The sequence below is a fragment of the Castanea sativa genome, chromosome 5 (genome assembly GCF_040712315.1).
Source record: "Castanea sativa cultivar Marrone di Chiusa Pesio chromosome 5, ASM4071231v1".
Lineage (NCBI taxonomy): Eukaryota > Viridiplantae > Streptophyta > Magnoliopsida > Fagales > Fagaceae > Castanea > Castanea sativa.
Window position 1 is genome coordinate 14,274,786 of NC_134017.1, and position 18,132 is coordinate 14,292,917.

Below are 18,132 nucleotides of genomic sequence, written 5' to 3' on the forward strand. Positions count from 1 at the left end.
ATGCCAATAAAGATCATCATGGATTACTCCCTAGAATTAATTCTTGTTTTCAAAGCATGGCGTGTGGTTGTTTTCGTGATTGGTATTCTTGGCAATTGGAAACTAGCTAAAGGATACAATGAGCATGCTGGAAGAAAACTTGTTGATCATGTTCCAGGTATGTCATTCATCTTGAAACCTCGTTCAGTTCTCTATCTCTCTCTTCAAAAACTAGCTTTTAGACATGCTTGCTTGAACATATTCCTGTAAATAGCCATAAATATTTTATTTTATTTTTTCTTCTAATAGAATGGAAGAAAGTATACACCCATGAGATTTTTTAAGATTTTTTTTTTCAAATTTTATAATTCAATATTACAATGGATCAGGGAAGGTTTAAATTCTGATTCTTTTAATAAAAGAGGGTAGGTTATATATGTGTTAAATGGCTCTTCCAAAAGCTTAAACTATTAAAAAATGAAAATTTTAATTATTTAACCATATAATTCTAACAATATGCCACTAACTTACAACGTTGTTGACAACTATTCAAGAATCTTACCATCTTAATGATAGAGATATCACATATTAACACAAGTTTGTTAAAATTGGAATCCTATGTCAAATCATTGGGGATCGTACTGGATTGGATCATGAAATGTAAAATTCTACTATTTTTTCATTTTTTGAAAAAAAAACACCAAAAAAAAAAACACACACACACACGCACACACACATTGGTAACTTTGTATGTTGACTAATTACTAAATTTATAAATTTATCTAAAAATATTAATAATAAAGTTATGTATCAAGGGTTTAGCTTACTTTCAGTACTTTTTTTTAACTAGACATCTCCTTTTATTTTAAATATACAATGACAAGTGGTAGTTTGTTTAATCTCTACATTTTATTTAGTTAGTGGATGATGTGACAGAGAGGTTCCATTACATAGCAGAATATGAGTAGTTTCTTATCATGTACTTTCCTTCAAATTTTTCAAAAATTAGAAAGCTTTATTATATATACATTGAATTTTTCACTAAAATAAAAAAAATAAAAATAAATTACTAACTTTCTATCACCCACTCACTTCATTGGAAACAGCCACAACACAAAAGTGCACTCACTTTGAGGGCGTTTGGATTGGCGTCCATGTCCACGTCTGAGTTTTGTTTTGTTTTTGTTTTTTTCACGCGCGTCTGTCACTGTTCATTGGCCATGAACAGTAATTTTTGGCATGAACAATATTTTTTACACATTTAAAAATTATTTTGCTACAATATTTTCAGTTTTCAATTTTTAGCAATAAGTTCTATCCAAACAGACCCTTTATGTGCCCACAGACTTTTTATTTACTTTATAGCTCCCCTCCCCCGTTCCTTGATGATCAAAATATGTGCCAACATGTTACGTACGGTCTTGTTTTTGTCTTTGGACCTCTGTAATACGTATTCAAGAAGAACATTGTTGTGGGTTTAATTAACTTAATTGGTAAAGTTTCTGATGGTTGTATAAAAGATCTGGAATTCAATCTCTGTCTATACAAAAAAGTGATTAGTGTCTTGATTTGATGATAAAGAGTTATAATCAGAAGCGGATATCATAGATTAAAACTCTCTTAAAAAAAAAAAAAAAATTGTTGCTAGTTTCTTTTCTTATCTATCTGAACATGTGTAGCAGAAACCAAAATACAAATGACAACCCGAAAATCACTTTATCATTTTAAGAAAATAAAGTGGCCCTAGAAAATGATGTTAAGTCTAACTATGATACTATGTAACCATGGTTACATGGCCGAAAAAAATATCCATCAAAATATTATAGTTTTTTAAATTAAGTGCTTAAAACTGCCCAAGTTCCTCGAAATTTGAAAACCACAAAACTCTCAACTCTGCTAAGGTTGGGCACTTTTGTCATTTACTCATTCGTGCTTAAAACTTGAAAGGGATAGCAAATATTCGCAAAAAAAATATGGAAGGGTAGGTGCATAATCTACCGCAATTTTTTTTTTTTAATTTAATTATTTTGAATTTCAAACTCAAATTCTTCTTGACTTTTCAATGTTGATTGGTATGTTCTAAATTTATATATCTCTCTCTTCTTTGGCATTAATATATCAGGATTCATAAGCATTGATTGTGGGGCCACCGAAGATTACTCGGATGATGTCACTGGTATATTCTACATGTCAGATACGGGTTTTATAGATACTGGGACAAATTCCAACATATCCCCCGAGAATTACGATACAAATCTGGATTATGGGCGGCAAACAAGAAACCTGAGAAGCTTTCCACAAGGAAAAAAGAATTGTTACACTTTGAAGCCTGAACAAGGCAAAAATAGTAATTATCTCATTAATTTTTTCTTTTATTATGGAAATTATGACAACAAGAATAAATTTCCAAAGTTTGACGTGTATATCGGGGTTAATTATATCTACACATTGGATCTCGGTCTCGATGAGGTATATACTGTAAGTCTTTTCGATGTGATTCATGTTCCCACGTCTGATATCATATATGTATGTTTGATAAACACCGGGTTTGGAATACCTTTTATTTCTGCCTTGGAGTTACGTCCTTTGGACAAGTCCCTTTATCCATTCGACCTTGGAGCGTTAACAAGAGGCTGGCGATTCGACTTGGGCACCACCACAGGTCGACAAAAGTTCTATATCAGGTAAATCAGTTACAGTTTTGTTCTTTGAATTTCTTTTTATTTAAAACGTCAAAGTACAAAATCTATACCTAATATTTTGCTCAAAGCTAACTATATCAAAACTTCTAAAAATATTCAAATGGCTCTCTACCCACAAAAGTCACTTAACACTATCTGAAAATTCTTCTGCTTTTCCTTCTTTATCTTTGGCTTCTATTTATTTATTGTTGGCTAAAACACTCCCTCACAAAGTGGTGGAGTTAGAAAATTTTTCTAGGAGACAAGTTTTTTTATGTCACTCTAATATGCCTAAACCTATGCAATGTAATATAAGAGAAATATTATAATAATAAAAATTAAAAGAAAAAAAAAAAAATATATATATATATATATATATTAATGAATGATAAAGATAGAATATTTCCCAAATATTTTACCATAAAATTCATAGCATTTTTTCTGGAAAAAAAATGCATTCATATATTCCTAAATAAAAAACTCTACATGCAAAAATGAAAATGAGTTGTAAAGTTTTTTTGGAAATAAAAATAAATTTTCTAAAGAGATTTACTTAAATATTTTCATGAACATATGCTCTAATTACTCCTAAAATGAATGAGTTATATTTTGCAAAAAACAACTTGAATATTAGGAAAAAAAAAAAAGATAGTGATACTTTAAATTGATTAAGAAATTATACCATTGCATGATTTGCTCTTGTATGACTTCAATTTGTGTCGCAATTTGATGAAGAAGTCATTATTTGAACGTGTAATAGCGTACAAAAAATTTGCCAGAAAGTTTTAGATACTACAAAAGAATAATTCAAAAATTCAGATATTAAAACTTCTGAAATACCAAAAAATATTAAAGAATATAGATATAAGAGAAAAATGAGTTACATTCTAAAGAATAATCCATAGCTGTAATTATTGGAAGGAATCAAAAGATTTAGAGCTTACAAATTATAGATAATATATATATATGTGTGTGTGTGTGTGTGTGTGTGTGTGTGTGTGTGTGTGTGTGTGTGTGTGTGTGACTACACAACAAAGAAATATAAAAGAAAAATGTGTTACCCTCAAAAGAATAATTCAGATTTTAAAACTTTGAAAGGCCAAAAAATATTAAAGAATCATAAGATTTACTTCCTATAAATTTTTGAAAAAAAAAAAAACAAAATGTATATGATTACACAATAGAGAAATATAAAAGAAAAATTGATTACCTTCAAAAGAATAATACACAGTAAAGTCATTGAAATTTGCTAAACATATTTAAATATTGCAAAAACTAACACAAATTCATATGTTAAAAATTTCAAAATGCCAAAAAATATATATAATTAAAGAATAAGTTATTGAAACAATTCAAAAAATATATGACTATTCAAAAAAGAAATATAAGAAAAAGAAAAAAGTACACAAAGTTTTAAATTTTAACGGGTGTAAACTTAAAATGATGAAATAAAACCATATACAGTCACACGCATAGGGTTTGGTGGTTCTTTTACGAAAATCACTTTTTAAAAAATACATGAAAAACATATATATATATATATATATATATTTTTTTTTTTTAAAGTAGAGGAGAAGAAAATAATTAACAGAAGAAAAATTCATACCTCTACTCGGTTTTAGAAAAAAAATATATTGGGGTTTGTACTATTTTTATGGTGTTTATGATTAACCTAACAAATTTGGAGATAAATTTTCAACATTTGAATTTAAATTTAAGTTGGACTTGTCAGAGAGATAGAATTTCACTCTTTATTAAGTTTGGACTTTGGCTGTTGATGTCAAAGATTAGTCTTCCTTGGGTTGAAGTTGATATTGTTAATTAATAAAGGTTAAATAATTTTGTTTTAAAAAAATGATAATGATGTGGCAAGCTCTAGATATATATGAGTGTTATTATAATACTTTTTAATATAAAGTGAGTCATTAATACTTAGATTAATATACACCAAAAACAGATTGATGTCTTAGTCTGATGATAAAGAGCTATCATTAGAAGCAGACACCATAGGTTGTGAAACTCTCTAAAAAATAAAGATTAGTATAAGTGTTTGTGAGGTGTGAGGGTAATGTTCGGGGTTTAAATTTCCAATAGGGAGTTTCACACACATTGACACTTAGGGTAGGCTATAGTAGAATTCTATTTCAAATTAAAAGAATAAATAAATAAATAACAAATAAAGAGAGTCATTAATACTTATATGTTCTTAAATACTCCTAAAATTAAAGAATTATATAAGGTAAAAAAGTAAATAATAGATGCACAGAGTGCTTAGGAGTCTTGGTAAGGAAAAGGTTCGAGTTACAAGGTTAATTGTATATTGTAACTATCTTTAAAAATAGAAGCTTTCCTATATAATACACACACACACACACACACACATATATATATATATATATATATACTATTATTTAAAAGGCTTCTTCTATTTGGATTACTCAATTTTGATGCCCAAAATACCCTCAAATTTACCAGTTTGTAAAACTTAGATGATAGAGTTAGACATGTAAAAAAAAAAAAACCCACATTCAAAACTACGTTCAAATGTTTCTCAAAAAAAAAAAAAATCCACGTTCAATTCTTTTTTTTAAACCACTTTCAATTCTATAACAAAATTTTTGGATAACTCCCATAAAAAAAAAAAAAAAAAGGTTTCGTATAAAAAATAAAAACCACGTCCAAATTTTCCCTAAAAAACCCCACGTTCAATTTTTTTTTTTTTTTTTTAAAAAAAAAAACCTCTTTCAATTCAATGACAAAAGCTTCGGATAGCTACTCTACTAAAAAAACTAAAAATTAAAAACAAATTCAAAAAACTTCAAATACCACGTCCAAACCCATTTAGATTCTTAAAAATAAACTAGCTTTTAAGCACACGCGTGCTCTTCTATTTTTTTTTTTAAATATTAATAATTTGAATCTATTATAATTTGGGATTATAACATTTTTTAATCACAAAAATACATAAGAATATGATGAAAAAATTATTTCACCCACAAAAGCATAAGTCATAACACTCATCATACCCCTAAGTATTTTTGTGATTGAAAAATGTAGTAATCATAAATTATAACGGATTTAAATTATTAATATTTATTAAAAAAAAAAGAGCCTCACGCGCATGCTCAAAGGCTAGCATGTGTATATATATATATATATATATATAGGGGCCAATTGTGTAAAATTTAAACAAAATTATAAATTATACATAGGTGAGATTAAATAATAATAATAATAATATGGAGGCCATGGTCCCCCCTACCTCCATCATCCCTCTCACATATTTAATGTTTCTAATATTTTACCATATATATATATATATATATATATATATATATATATATTGTTCTTAATATGTCAAATTTGAACACTGCTTTTTAGAATGTGGGATTTTCGTCTCTCAAATTTTAACGTGACAATCAACTTTTCCCTGTCCTATCCTAGGTACAAGAACGATGTTTATGATCGCTTCTGGTATACTTTTAGTACGTTATCAAACTCAGTTCCGATCAATATCTCCTCAAATATTGACATACAAAATAGCAATGACAGTTATCAACCACCATCAGAAGTGTTGAGAACTGCCGTCCAACCATCTAGTGGTTACCGTTCCTTAAGTTATTCTAATCCAAATCGCACCGGAAAAAATTATGTTTGCTTTCACTTTGCTGAAATTGAAAAACTCACGCAAGGAAAGAAAAGAGAATTCATTATTGATGTGAATGGGGGAAGCTATACCTCAGAACCTATAACTCTTGACTACTTAAAGCCATTGTCCATATGTCTCAATCGAATATTCCAAGGGGGGCAGTTTAATTTTGTTATTAACGCAACAACAGGGTCTGACCTTCCTCCCATCCTTAACGCATTTGAGCTTTATAACGTAATTCCTCAGTTTGATCTACACAAACCAACCAACTCAAGAGATGGTATGTACCTTTATCTAATTATTCTCTTTCTTTTTTCATTTTTAAAGTATTTAAAAGTTTGAGGTTAACAAAAATATATTCTGATTTGAGCTAAACAAAACAAAAGCTTAATGGAAACATTATTGAGGGATACATGAGCGAACAAATGATAGGTTTGTCATAAATGAGAATATTTAAAACTACTATAAAGTTTGTCATAAAGACAAAAAAAAAGTATAATTTTATTTTTCTTTTTAGTATAAAAAGAAGTCTTTAAACTCTCGTTGTATGACAATTTCTCCTATTGTGTTTTATACAATCTTTTTATGAAAGAATAGTATCTGATTAAATTCATAATGTTAAGAAATAAAATTCATAATGTTGAGTTATTCCTTTCTCATAAAATGTTCATATGTATTGAATTATTCCTTTCTCTTAAAATATGATTTTTTTTTTGTTAACATTTAAACAAAAATGTACATACTATTGACACAAAATTTGACATGCATGTTAAAAATATAGTAGTTTGATCCATAAACTTATTTTTTATGTATAATTTTATGCTAAAAAAAATTAAAATTTAAACATTTAATTGATGATATAATTTGTAACTAAACTTTGTCAGAAAAAAAGAAAAAGAAAAAGAGTTATAGCGAAAATTGTAACATAAAAGTTATGGTAGTAGAAGACAAAAATAGAAAAAGAAAAAGACAATGTATAACAAATATTCTAATCCCTCCTTTCAATTTTTATCCTGAATGATCATAATTTATTAATCTTAAGTACTATTTCTTATAAACTACAGTTGCTGCTATCATGGACATCAAACAAACATTAAGGATCTCTAGAGAAGACTGGCAAGCAGACCCATGTGTCCCAATTGAACTAACATGGAGTGGTTTGACTTGCAATTCAGATGCTACTCCAATGATAATTTCACTGTGAGTGCATTTCCAACATGTGAAACCAATGGAATTTCTTTTTTTATTATTATTTTTTTTTAGAAGAAAGGCATTGCATTTCAATTAAGGGAGGCTGATAAAATCAGCCTAAAGTACAGTAGTGATATCTAGTGGAAGTTAAATTAATGTATTTATTTTCTATATTTTGAAACAAATATATTTATTTTCAAAAAAAAAAAAAAAAAACCATGAGTTGGAATCCATTAAAATAGGAAAAAAAATTTGGTCCAAAAACAATTTAGAGTCATCTTTCTCCAACTTATCATATGGCAATTGAAGAGATTATTCATGTGAAATTTTGGTTACATGACTTTTTTAATGAGTCATGTTACTCATTTAAATGTATAAAATGCAAATGGGGTCTAAGTTTGACTAAAATTCATTTTAATCATCAAACTTTATTTTTGTTCAATTGAATCCTTTGAATTTCAAAATTATTTACTTCAAGTCCTTTATCCAATTACGTTAAAAATTTCCATTTATTATGCAATTAACTAATGAAAAAAAAAATTTGAAAAAAAATTCTCACATAAAATATTTTTATTAGTTTTATACATTTTTTTTTCACGTGTGAAAAATATTTGTTTTAATGGCAGTTTTTAAAGGAATGTCTGAATTAAAAAAACTTGAAAGTTAAAAGATTCAATTTAACAAAAGTAAAGTTAGAAGTTAGAGTATTGAAATGAACTTTAATCAAACTTAAATGGTGCAATTTGTATTTTAGCCTATTTAATTAATACACATTTATAGTTTTATAATTTGCTACTAATGGATTGAAAAAGAAAACACCAAACCAATTTAAAGTTAAACTTTGTAATTAACGGAAATACTTAGCAATGGTGGTTAATGGAAGGACTTGAATTAAAGTTTATATAACCATCAGGTATATATCTAAACTTTAAAATTTTAAGGGATAAAATTAAAATAATCCCAAACTTAAATGATATAATTTGCAAAATTTTCTTTTTGGCAATGGCATCAACTCTTTCTTCTATGATAAATTACTTGCAGGAATTTGAGCTCAAGCAAACTGACAGGGGAGATACCATTTTCACTCTCTAACCTCACAGCGTTGCAGAACTTGTAAGTAAAAATTGGAATGGGAAATGTCGGAAAAAGTAGTGATACCCTACATGTATATGAAATATGAATAGAGTCATTAAGTGGATTCTTTCTAGGAATCTCCCTCCACTGCAATAAATGTGATCAGTGTTGTGGATGACAAAATATGTAATGCTATGTGTAAGTCCTGTAACTAAATGTATCGTTGTTGATTCTCCAAAACAAAACAAAACAAAAAAATACAAAAATAAAACAAAACGTATTGTTGTCGAGAATGCATCATATGAGAGGCTATCTCATGAGACCACTTTCTCTTAACATACGTTGGATTCACATGTATGTGATCAACAAATATGAAAGGCATGTCTCTTAAGACCATCTTGCAACATGATTTTGATTGAGGAGAAACTGAGAAAGCTTTAAGCTTTAGCACTATAGTTAAATGTGAGGTTGTCATCTAGGACAAAAGCAAATAGTTTAGCTTCACATCCAATGATATATTTACCCAAAGTTATTTTTGAATGTTAAAATCTTTCTTTTTCTTTGGTCAATTACAGGGATCTATCATACAATAGATTGACTGGGAACGTACCAAATTTTTTAGCACAATTGCCAAATTTGAAGACCCTGTAAGTTATTGAGCTCTAAGCTTGACATTATAAAACTCAATTTAGGGGTAGGAAATGAAATTTTATTGTACAATATATTTGCAGTAATTTAAGTGGAAACCAGCTCAATGGTTCAGTTCCAGAGGATCTTATACAAAAGTCTAGGAATGGATCGTTGGTCTTCATGTTAGTTTTTCATCCTACTTATATTAGTTCATTTTTCTTTATTTTTTAGTTCTAATTTCAAGTTGTCCTGTCCCCCCCTCCCCCCCCCCCCCCCTTTTTTTTTTCCATGCAAAAACACTACAGAGGTTCTATGTTTATTTGTTTCATAAATCCAATTTCATTTATATTTCCAATTTAATTCAATATATGAAAGTATCACTGATCTTTCAAAAATATAATTACCATGGCATGTTTCGAATATGCAAGTTTTGTCGAAAACCCAGATCTTTGTCTCTCAGTTCCATGTACGAAGGAGAAGAAGAAACCGAAAAGGGAGCTTATTGTTGCACTTGTTGCAACGTCGATGGTAGTTTTGGTCCTTTTGCTGTTGATTTTTTGTGCCCTGGCTATCTATAAAAGAAAAAGACGAGGTATGTCTTTCTTTTGTTTGGTTCTATATATATTTTTCTTTGGATATAATATAAAGGATAGGAAATAGAGTGAATTACCTATTTGGGCATTACCATAATAAAATTCTACTCATTGGGTTTGGGCCGGTATGCATCGGAACTAGTGAGGCATAGTTGTTATCTCATCACCACAAGTGAGTATTGAGCTAGGGGTGTGAGGTTTTTCCCAAACACTCCCCATTGTGAGATTCAAAATGGGACATCTACCTCCCATACCATTTGGGAGTATGTCCAATGTCCACTAAATTAAACACTACCCTCCTTGGTTGGTTCTATATTTTATCACATCACATAGTGTTGAGATCAGGGATGAAGCTAGGAGTTGGTGTTAAGGGGAGTGGCTCTACTCTTCACTGTGTGTAACGACTCCGACCTCTGACTCTACTGCTTAACCACTAAGGATTTTTGTTTAAAACTTTTTAAAGGGCTAAGTTGTTTGTTTTAAGTAAAATAGGTTAATTGGGCTTAATTTTTTTTAGCTTCATTATTGGTAATTTTTGTTGTTGGCCTTATTTTTTTGGACTTGTATATTTTGTTTTAGATTTAACATATTATTTTTTTATAGCCTTTAAAAGGTAGAAAATGCTAAAACTACAAAATTTTTACAAATTGCTAATGTAGTGAGTGATTATTGGTAAGTAAAAAATTATGCAAGTGTGTAAACCAAAAAGAATTTGCTACCTCAACAGATTGTAAAAATATTGTAGAAAAGTTTGTGGCCATAACATTACTCTTAAAAGAATTGATGGCATTGTTAAGGGGAGAAAATGTAATTTTATTGACCAAATTTGCTAGAAATAGGTACCTATTAATTTTTTTTTTTTTATTGTTGGGGGGGGGGGGGGGGGGGGAGAGGGGTCATTGCCCCCAAAGCCCATATATAGGTTCGTCCCTGGTTGAGATTGTTTATTAAAGATCCTGAAGCCTAATATAAATTCTTTTTTTTTCTAGGATAAACCAAAACCTCCTAACTTATAGAAACAAAAAATCATTGAAAAAAATTTAACACCAGGTTAGTGTCCAAAGAACACTTGTTAGGTATACAAGTGTGAGTGAAATCTCATATTGAATATTAATGATAAAAGTAAGTGATTAATATAATATAATTGAGCAATAATATTTTAACTACTAAACTGAGTTTCTCAAAGGTTTTCTCTCCCCAATATATCTTATTAGAAACCCAGGACGACATGCGGCAAAACATTACACAACCCTAATCAAGTGATATTATCACTAACCCAAAAATCCACAATTTTATTATTTTATCTGCTTCTAACTAGTAGGAGACTAGGAGTATGGTTCTTTTTTTTTTTTTTATGAACTAACCGTAGTAGGAGACTAGGAGTATGGTTCTTATTGTAAACACAATAGAGATTTAACTAACCGTGGTTAAACATGCGATAAGTCAATAATAACTGCTAATTTTACATGGGTGATATCTATTTTGAAAAGGACAATGTACTAGAACCCCAATTTAAGAGAAAATCCTTTTGAATTAAACTGGAAAAACCATAGATCACCTCGCCCATGTGATTGGGTATAATTTCCCACATGGACCTTTCAATTTTATATTAAAAAGTGTTCAAAAATTATTAGGCCATGCATGGCCTAATGGTATAAAAATGTTCAAAAATTTAATTAAAATATTTAAATAGTCTGTTTTTCAAAACCATGCAAAAATTCCTTTTTTGGGAGGTGCTACATATGACGTGATTTCCCTTACTGTAGAGAGAGCTTCAAGATCCAACTTCAAAATAAAGAATCGGCAATATAACTACTCTGAGGTTGTGCGAATAACTGATAACTTTAAGACCATTATTGGAGAAGGAGGATTTGGAAAAGTATACTTGGGCATTCTGAAAGATGAAACTCAAGTTGCTGTTAAGTTGCTTTCTGCATCATCAAAGCAAGGCTATAAGGAATTTCGAGCAGAGGTTAGATATATATAAGAGTGCAAGATTCACTTTATAATTATGTGAAATTTCATATTGTATTAGAAGTATGATAGCATAAAATATGCAAATACAATATTTTCATTAAGCTAAAATGGAGAACTATATATAAATGCAGGCACAACTCTTAATGATAGTTCACCACAAAAACTTGGTCTCTATCGTTGGGTACTGTGATGAGGGTGAAAACAAAGCGCTCATTTATGATTACATGGCCAATGGCAACCTACAACAATATTTATCAGGTATAAATAATGCCATTGTATTTGAGGTAATTCATTTATTACTCAATGTATGTTAACTTATCAAATTAAAAAGTATATGATAAAACTTAAGTACAATATCTTAGGTCCATTAAATTAAATTCTTCCATTAAAGTTAAATACATGGTTGCAGTGTCCAATAAAGTAAAATATAACCAAATATTTGGATTTTATTGGAAAAAAAGTATATTGTAAAATTTAAGTACAATATATTGTGTGTGTGTGTGTGTTTCTCAAAAAAAAAAAAAAAAAAAAAAAAAAAGATACTCAGTGTTGTTGAGTCGTCCTACATTGGTAAGATGTGATATTGAAAATGGATTTATCATTTGCTCTGCGACACTAACTGCCGCATGTAATTTTGGTGTTGGCGTGTAAGTGTATTCTCTTATCTCATCTTCATTCCCTTATATATATGTGTGTGTATGTGTGTGTTTCTCAAAAAAAGAAGAAGTTAAATACATGGTTGCATTGACCAATAAAATACAATATAACCAAATATCTAAATTCAATTGGAAACTTAATATATTGCATCTTAAATACTATACTTAAATTTTAACAAAGCATATTAGTCTAGGGAAAGACTTCCACATTTCAAGTTCATTGATGGTGTCCACCAATAAATTATATCTAGCTAAACCCTGCAGGTAGTGTCCACACTCCACATTAGACATTGCTTGCTCATAACTTGAAAGACAATGACAACACCCAATAAAAATCTGTGAAAGTCTTGTCTTTGGTGGTCAAGAGTATTGCGGTGCAATGACAATACCCGGTTCTCCCGTGATGGAGAATTTGAGTATAAATCACCTAGTTGTAAGCAAATGAAAAAAAAAAATCTTGTTTTTTGCAATGCACCAATGTTAAAACCTAATTCTTTTTCTTTTCTTTTAAAAATTATTATTATTATTATTATTATTTACGATTCATTTATTCTAAACTCTTTGATTTTTATACTTAATAACTTACTTTGATGATTATTTATGATGTGGTCTCACATTTGATTATAAAATTAAGAAATAAAACTCTTTACAATTAAATAATTTAGGACAAATGGTGCAAAATTGGATTCTAATTTGGAATTCTAATTTGAGTTTCTCTCAGTTTTACCTATTATTATATACATAGATTTAACAGAAATCCTAATAGAAGGGGGGAATAGTTCTCAATACCAATTGTTAAAGTATGACACAATTCATTTTTAAATGCGAAATTACACTTTCTTACCCTAAACTATACCACAGATTACACTTTACACCATAAACTTTTCGAATGCACATTTTGCACTAAACTATTACTCTTATTACACTTTGCACCCCGACATTAAGTTTATCGATTACTTGAATGGAAAAGTATGACATCATGTGAAATGACTCAATTGCCCCTCTTCTCAATTCACTAAACTATTACCCTTATTACATTTTGCACCCTGACATTAAGTTTATCGATTACTTGGATGGAAAAGTATGACATCATGTGAAATGACTCAATTGCCCCTCTTCTCAATCCATTAAAAATGAAGAAGAATTACACTTTACTACTCTAAACAATAATTTTGATTACACTTTATACCCTAAACTTTATATTTCCATCCAAGTTAACAGCAAACTTAATGTCAGGGTGAAAAGTGTGACAAGAGTCATAGTTTAGAATGCAAAATATGCACTCAAAAAATTTAGAGTGCAAAGTGTAATATAAAGTATAGTTTAGGATAATAAAGTATAATTTTCCTCATTTTTAATGTATAGGAGTCACTACAACTACACCATATTTTAGGGAGAAGTGCAATTTCCCCCCTTTTTTTTGGCGGGGGAGGAGTTTGAAAAGATTGAAATTCATCAAAGGACTACAAGATCCTTCCACGATACCCTGATTTGATTTGAGACGTAAGACTAATTGATGGAATAAAGAAAAGAGGAAGTGGGATGAGGAATAAATAATGTAATAAAAGTGAAAATAAGCCTAAGGACACAATATTTTTCTTCTATATATTAAAAATGCCAGTACTAGTGCATATATTAAATATGCTGTTGATAATGGCCTAGGTAAAAGTTATTTTATTCCAATCACAACAAGCCAAGTTAACTGTGAGAAATAAGGTTGTGAAAAAATATTATGTTGTTAATATTACTAAAAGCAAAAGGTAGAAAAAGAATAATAAAATATATGTTTTTTGATAATTTTATAATTATAATTATATTCTCGTGTGATCACAAAACCGGGTTGTCTTCTATTACAACCTCTGCCGAAGAAATAATTTATACGTTTTGGCCGCAGTGACCAATACAAATGTCTTGAATTGGAATCAGAGACTTCAGATTGCGGTGGATGCAGCACATGGTTAGAAATAGATCAATCACATCATTATTCCTTTTCAATATTTGTTTCTTTGATAGGAAAAGTTAATGGGTGCCTTATGGGAAAAGAAAAAAAAAATTGAGCTTTTGACAACTTTTTATATTTCTCATGATATTGGTATTAAAACTTTCATAAAAATGTCCATTAACAAATGTATTCAGGGCACCCATTAACCAAAACCTTCATTGTTTGCATAGAAATTGCTCACTACTGAAGTTGTAGGGTTGGAGTATCTACATAATGGTTGCAAGCCATCTATAGTTCATAGAGATTTGAAGACTTCCAACATCTTATTAAATGAAAACATGCAAGCAAAGATAGCTGATTTTGGGTTGTCTAGGGCTTTTGCAAATGAAAACGACTCTCATGTCTCCACCACTCCTGCTGGTACTCTTGGGTATCTTGATCCTGAGTAAGTTTCAAAACTTAATGAATTTTATGTGCTTTTAGCACAATTAATTATAATATATTTAGGCATTGTGTACATAGTTTCTAATAGACAACACAATAAACCTTATTATATTGAAATTTGCCACTGCTTCCATATCTTTTACCCTTAATGCAAAAACAGGAAAAAAAAATAGGGTTAACTATACTTTGCTCTCTTAACTTTGTTGTAGTTGTAATTTCTTCCTAAATTCAAAATTGAGCAATGTTTCCCCTAATTATTAGTAATAAACACTCCTAGCAATTATGATTTTCGTAAAATTTAAAAAATAATAATAAAGTTTAAACTTTTCGAAAGATCTATTTGAAAAGAAATATTATACTCTTTAACACTTAATCCCAAAATATTTGGATTGGTTATGAATTTGTAACAAATTAGAGTCAATCATCTGTACTCATATTTTTTGTTCTTTCTTATCCAAAATCAATTTGTCAACTCCTTACTTAACATGTCATTTTATACTATCTTTATTAAGTATCAAAGTTATTTTAAGTTTTCTTCTCTCTTTGTATTCTCTTTGTTTGAATCAAATCACCATATGTTGGTGCATTAATTGCTTTTCCACAAACATAACTGAACCAACTCAAGTAACTTTACCTCATCTTTTAATTAATAGGAGCCACCCCATCTTCAAACAAATTTCTTCAGTTTATATAAAAAATTATCTTGGATTTTCACTTATTTACTTTAAAATTCTCATTTCAACCGTATTCATTTTATGAACATGTTGCTTTTGAAGGCACATTCAAAACCATATAGTTGGTCTTATAATGGTTATAAATATTTTCTCTTTAACTTAATAGGCACTCTACAACCATGCAATATTTCTTATGCACTTTCCAGTTTCTCCACCATGCTCTTATTCTATGATTTATGTCTTCTCTAATTCCAATTATTATGAATTGTTGATCCAGTATATCAAAAATATTCATTTTTTGGTATTTCTAGACCATCAAATTTTACAACCTCTTCATCTTTATTTTTATTTCTACAACACTTACACTCCATTTACTATGTTTTATTTCTTCTTAACCTAAATCTTTTAGAGTCCAAACCATTTATCCAAATTTCCAACTTGGCATTGACTACACGTCTTGCTAGTTTCATCTAATAAAACTATATTGCATGTTTTTAATGTTTTTATCCTCCACTATGGATTATTTACGTTTTCCATAAGAATTCATCAAACAAACTTATAGTTTTTATCCTCCATTAATTTACACAGTCTATTTAATTTTTATGGTTCCCATTAAAAAAGGTTATGAAAATAACTTTTTCATTTCTCTTTAATTTCCTCATCCTTTATTAACTCTCTTTGGTCTTCATCTTTATACACTTGGTACAATTCAAGTAAATTTTAAAGATGCTATTATGTATCTATCTTTCATCCCCAACTTACTATATAATTCATTGAAAACCTTAATTCTAGCATCTTATGCCACAATTTTAGCTCTTTTATTCCCCTTTTTATAATTTATATAAGCAATATTGTCACTACAATTACATAGGCTTCTCTCTCTCTCTCTCTCTCTCTCTCTCTCTCTCTCTGTTGTTTGAACATCCTTATTTAACCACCAAGTCCCCTTAGTCTTTTTTTTTTTTTTTTTTTTAGCGAGTTTCAAACTATGGTGTCGTTCTTGATGATAGCTCTTTATTATCAATCTAAAATACCAATAAGTTTTTTGTGTAGACAATTATTGAACTCTAGATTTCTTATTTAACTATCAGAAACTTTACCAGTTAAGTTAACTAAAACCCACAAGTCCCCTTAGTTGGTAGTCAATATCGTTTAGATTCTCCAAGTACTTCTTTAAAAACTTTTTTAGTTCAACTAGTTATTTCATTTCGTAGCTTATCAACATCTTTGTATATGAAGTACTTGCTTTATTTGATTATTCTATCTTTAACCACAACAAAAGCCACTTGTTTTTTACATACAGATCTCAAACATCAGGAAACTTAAACAAAAAAAGTGATGTTTATAGTTTTGGTATCGTTTTATTTGAACTAATCACTGGTCGCCCAGCAATAATGAGAGGGCGTGAAAAAAACACTCACATACTTGATTGGGTTTATCCTATAATTGAAAGAGGGGATATTGGAAGCATAGTTGATCCAAGGTTACAAGGAGAATTCTACACCAATTCTGCCTGGAAAGTTGTGGAGATAGCTATGTCATGCATACCATCACCTGCAATCCAAAGGCCAGACATGAGTCAAGTATTAGTAGAATTAAAGGAATGTTTGGATTTGGAGATAGCTCATGGAAGAAGCCAAACACTGGCAATTAAGGCTAATGAGACAACTTCAAGCACTCCATTCATAGTGTCCTCTATGGAGCTTCAATCAGATATTGCTGCCCTAGCTAGGTAGTTATACTAAACAAAAGGTTTGTGGTAAGTAGTTCCATCTATGCAAATATGACAAATTACATAATAATACATTTGTATTTCAGAACTTCTCATGTACTTATTTCATGTTTCTCACTCCTTTTTAGTTAAGTTCAAGTGATGTATTATAATATAATTACATTGCACTTGATGGACATTTATATTAGATACAATGATGGACAATTTTTATGCTGAATGAATTTATCATTATAATCTTTATATGCAAAACATAAATTTTTTTTTTCTTAATTATGCAAAATACATTACTGTTGATACGTTGGTACCATCAACCATGGAATATGTTTGCAAAATGCATTAAAGTGACTAATCCACTGGCTCTATATAAGTGTGCGCGTGCGTGCGCCGTTGAGCTTTGTAGCTCAATTAGTTGACATTTCTTGATATATCAAATGAAGAAATACAAGGTTCAAATTTCCCTTTCCCAACATTGCCAAATGAAGCAATTTGCTTCATTTTGTTGCGAAGACATCATTTTTATTGGAAAAAATTACATTAACTATACCTCATATTACAATTTGCACCCTACAGTTTTTGAATGCATGTTTTACACTGTAAACTATGACCCCTTGTTATACTTTATACATCAACATCATTTTTGTTATTAACTTGGATAGAAATCCAATGTTTAGGGTGCAAAATGTAATTGAAAATATAGTTTAGGATGCAAAAGTGTAGTTTCTTTTTGTTTTTAAGGGATTGAGAAGAGGCACAATTGAGTCTTTTCATGAGATGTCATAATTTTCATCCAAGTACAACAAACTTAATGTCAAGGTGCAAAGTGTACCAATGGTCATAATTTAGGGTGCAAAACGTGCATTCGAAAAGTTTAGGGTATAAAATGTAATCAAAGGTACAGTTTAGGGTGGTG

The 18,132-nt window shown here is 29.5% G+C and overlaps 1 protein-coding gene across 1 annotated transcript; it reads left to right on the forward strand.

The window, feature by feature from the left end:
- LOC142633310 (senescence-induced receptor-like serine/threonine-protein kinase) lies at positions 1–17,412 on the forward strand. Its single transcript, XM_075807524.1, has 13 exons — positions 1–157; positions 2,102–2,663; positions 6,105–6,589; positions 7,374–7,509; positions 8,542–8,613; positions 9,150–9,221; positions 9,306–9,386; positions 9,633–9,796; positions 11,564–11,769; positions 11,906–12,032; positions 14,325–14,387; positions 14,628–14,817; positions 16,794–17,412. The coding sequence occupies exons 1-13, from the start codon at positions 1–3 to the stop codon at positions 17,224–17,226; spliced, it is 2,748 nt and encodes a 915-aa protein (XP_075663639.1). The 3' UTR covers positions 17,227–17,412.
- Positions 17,413–18,132: the final 720 nt, after the last annotated feature.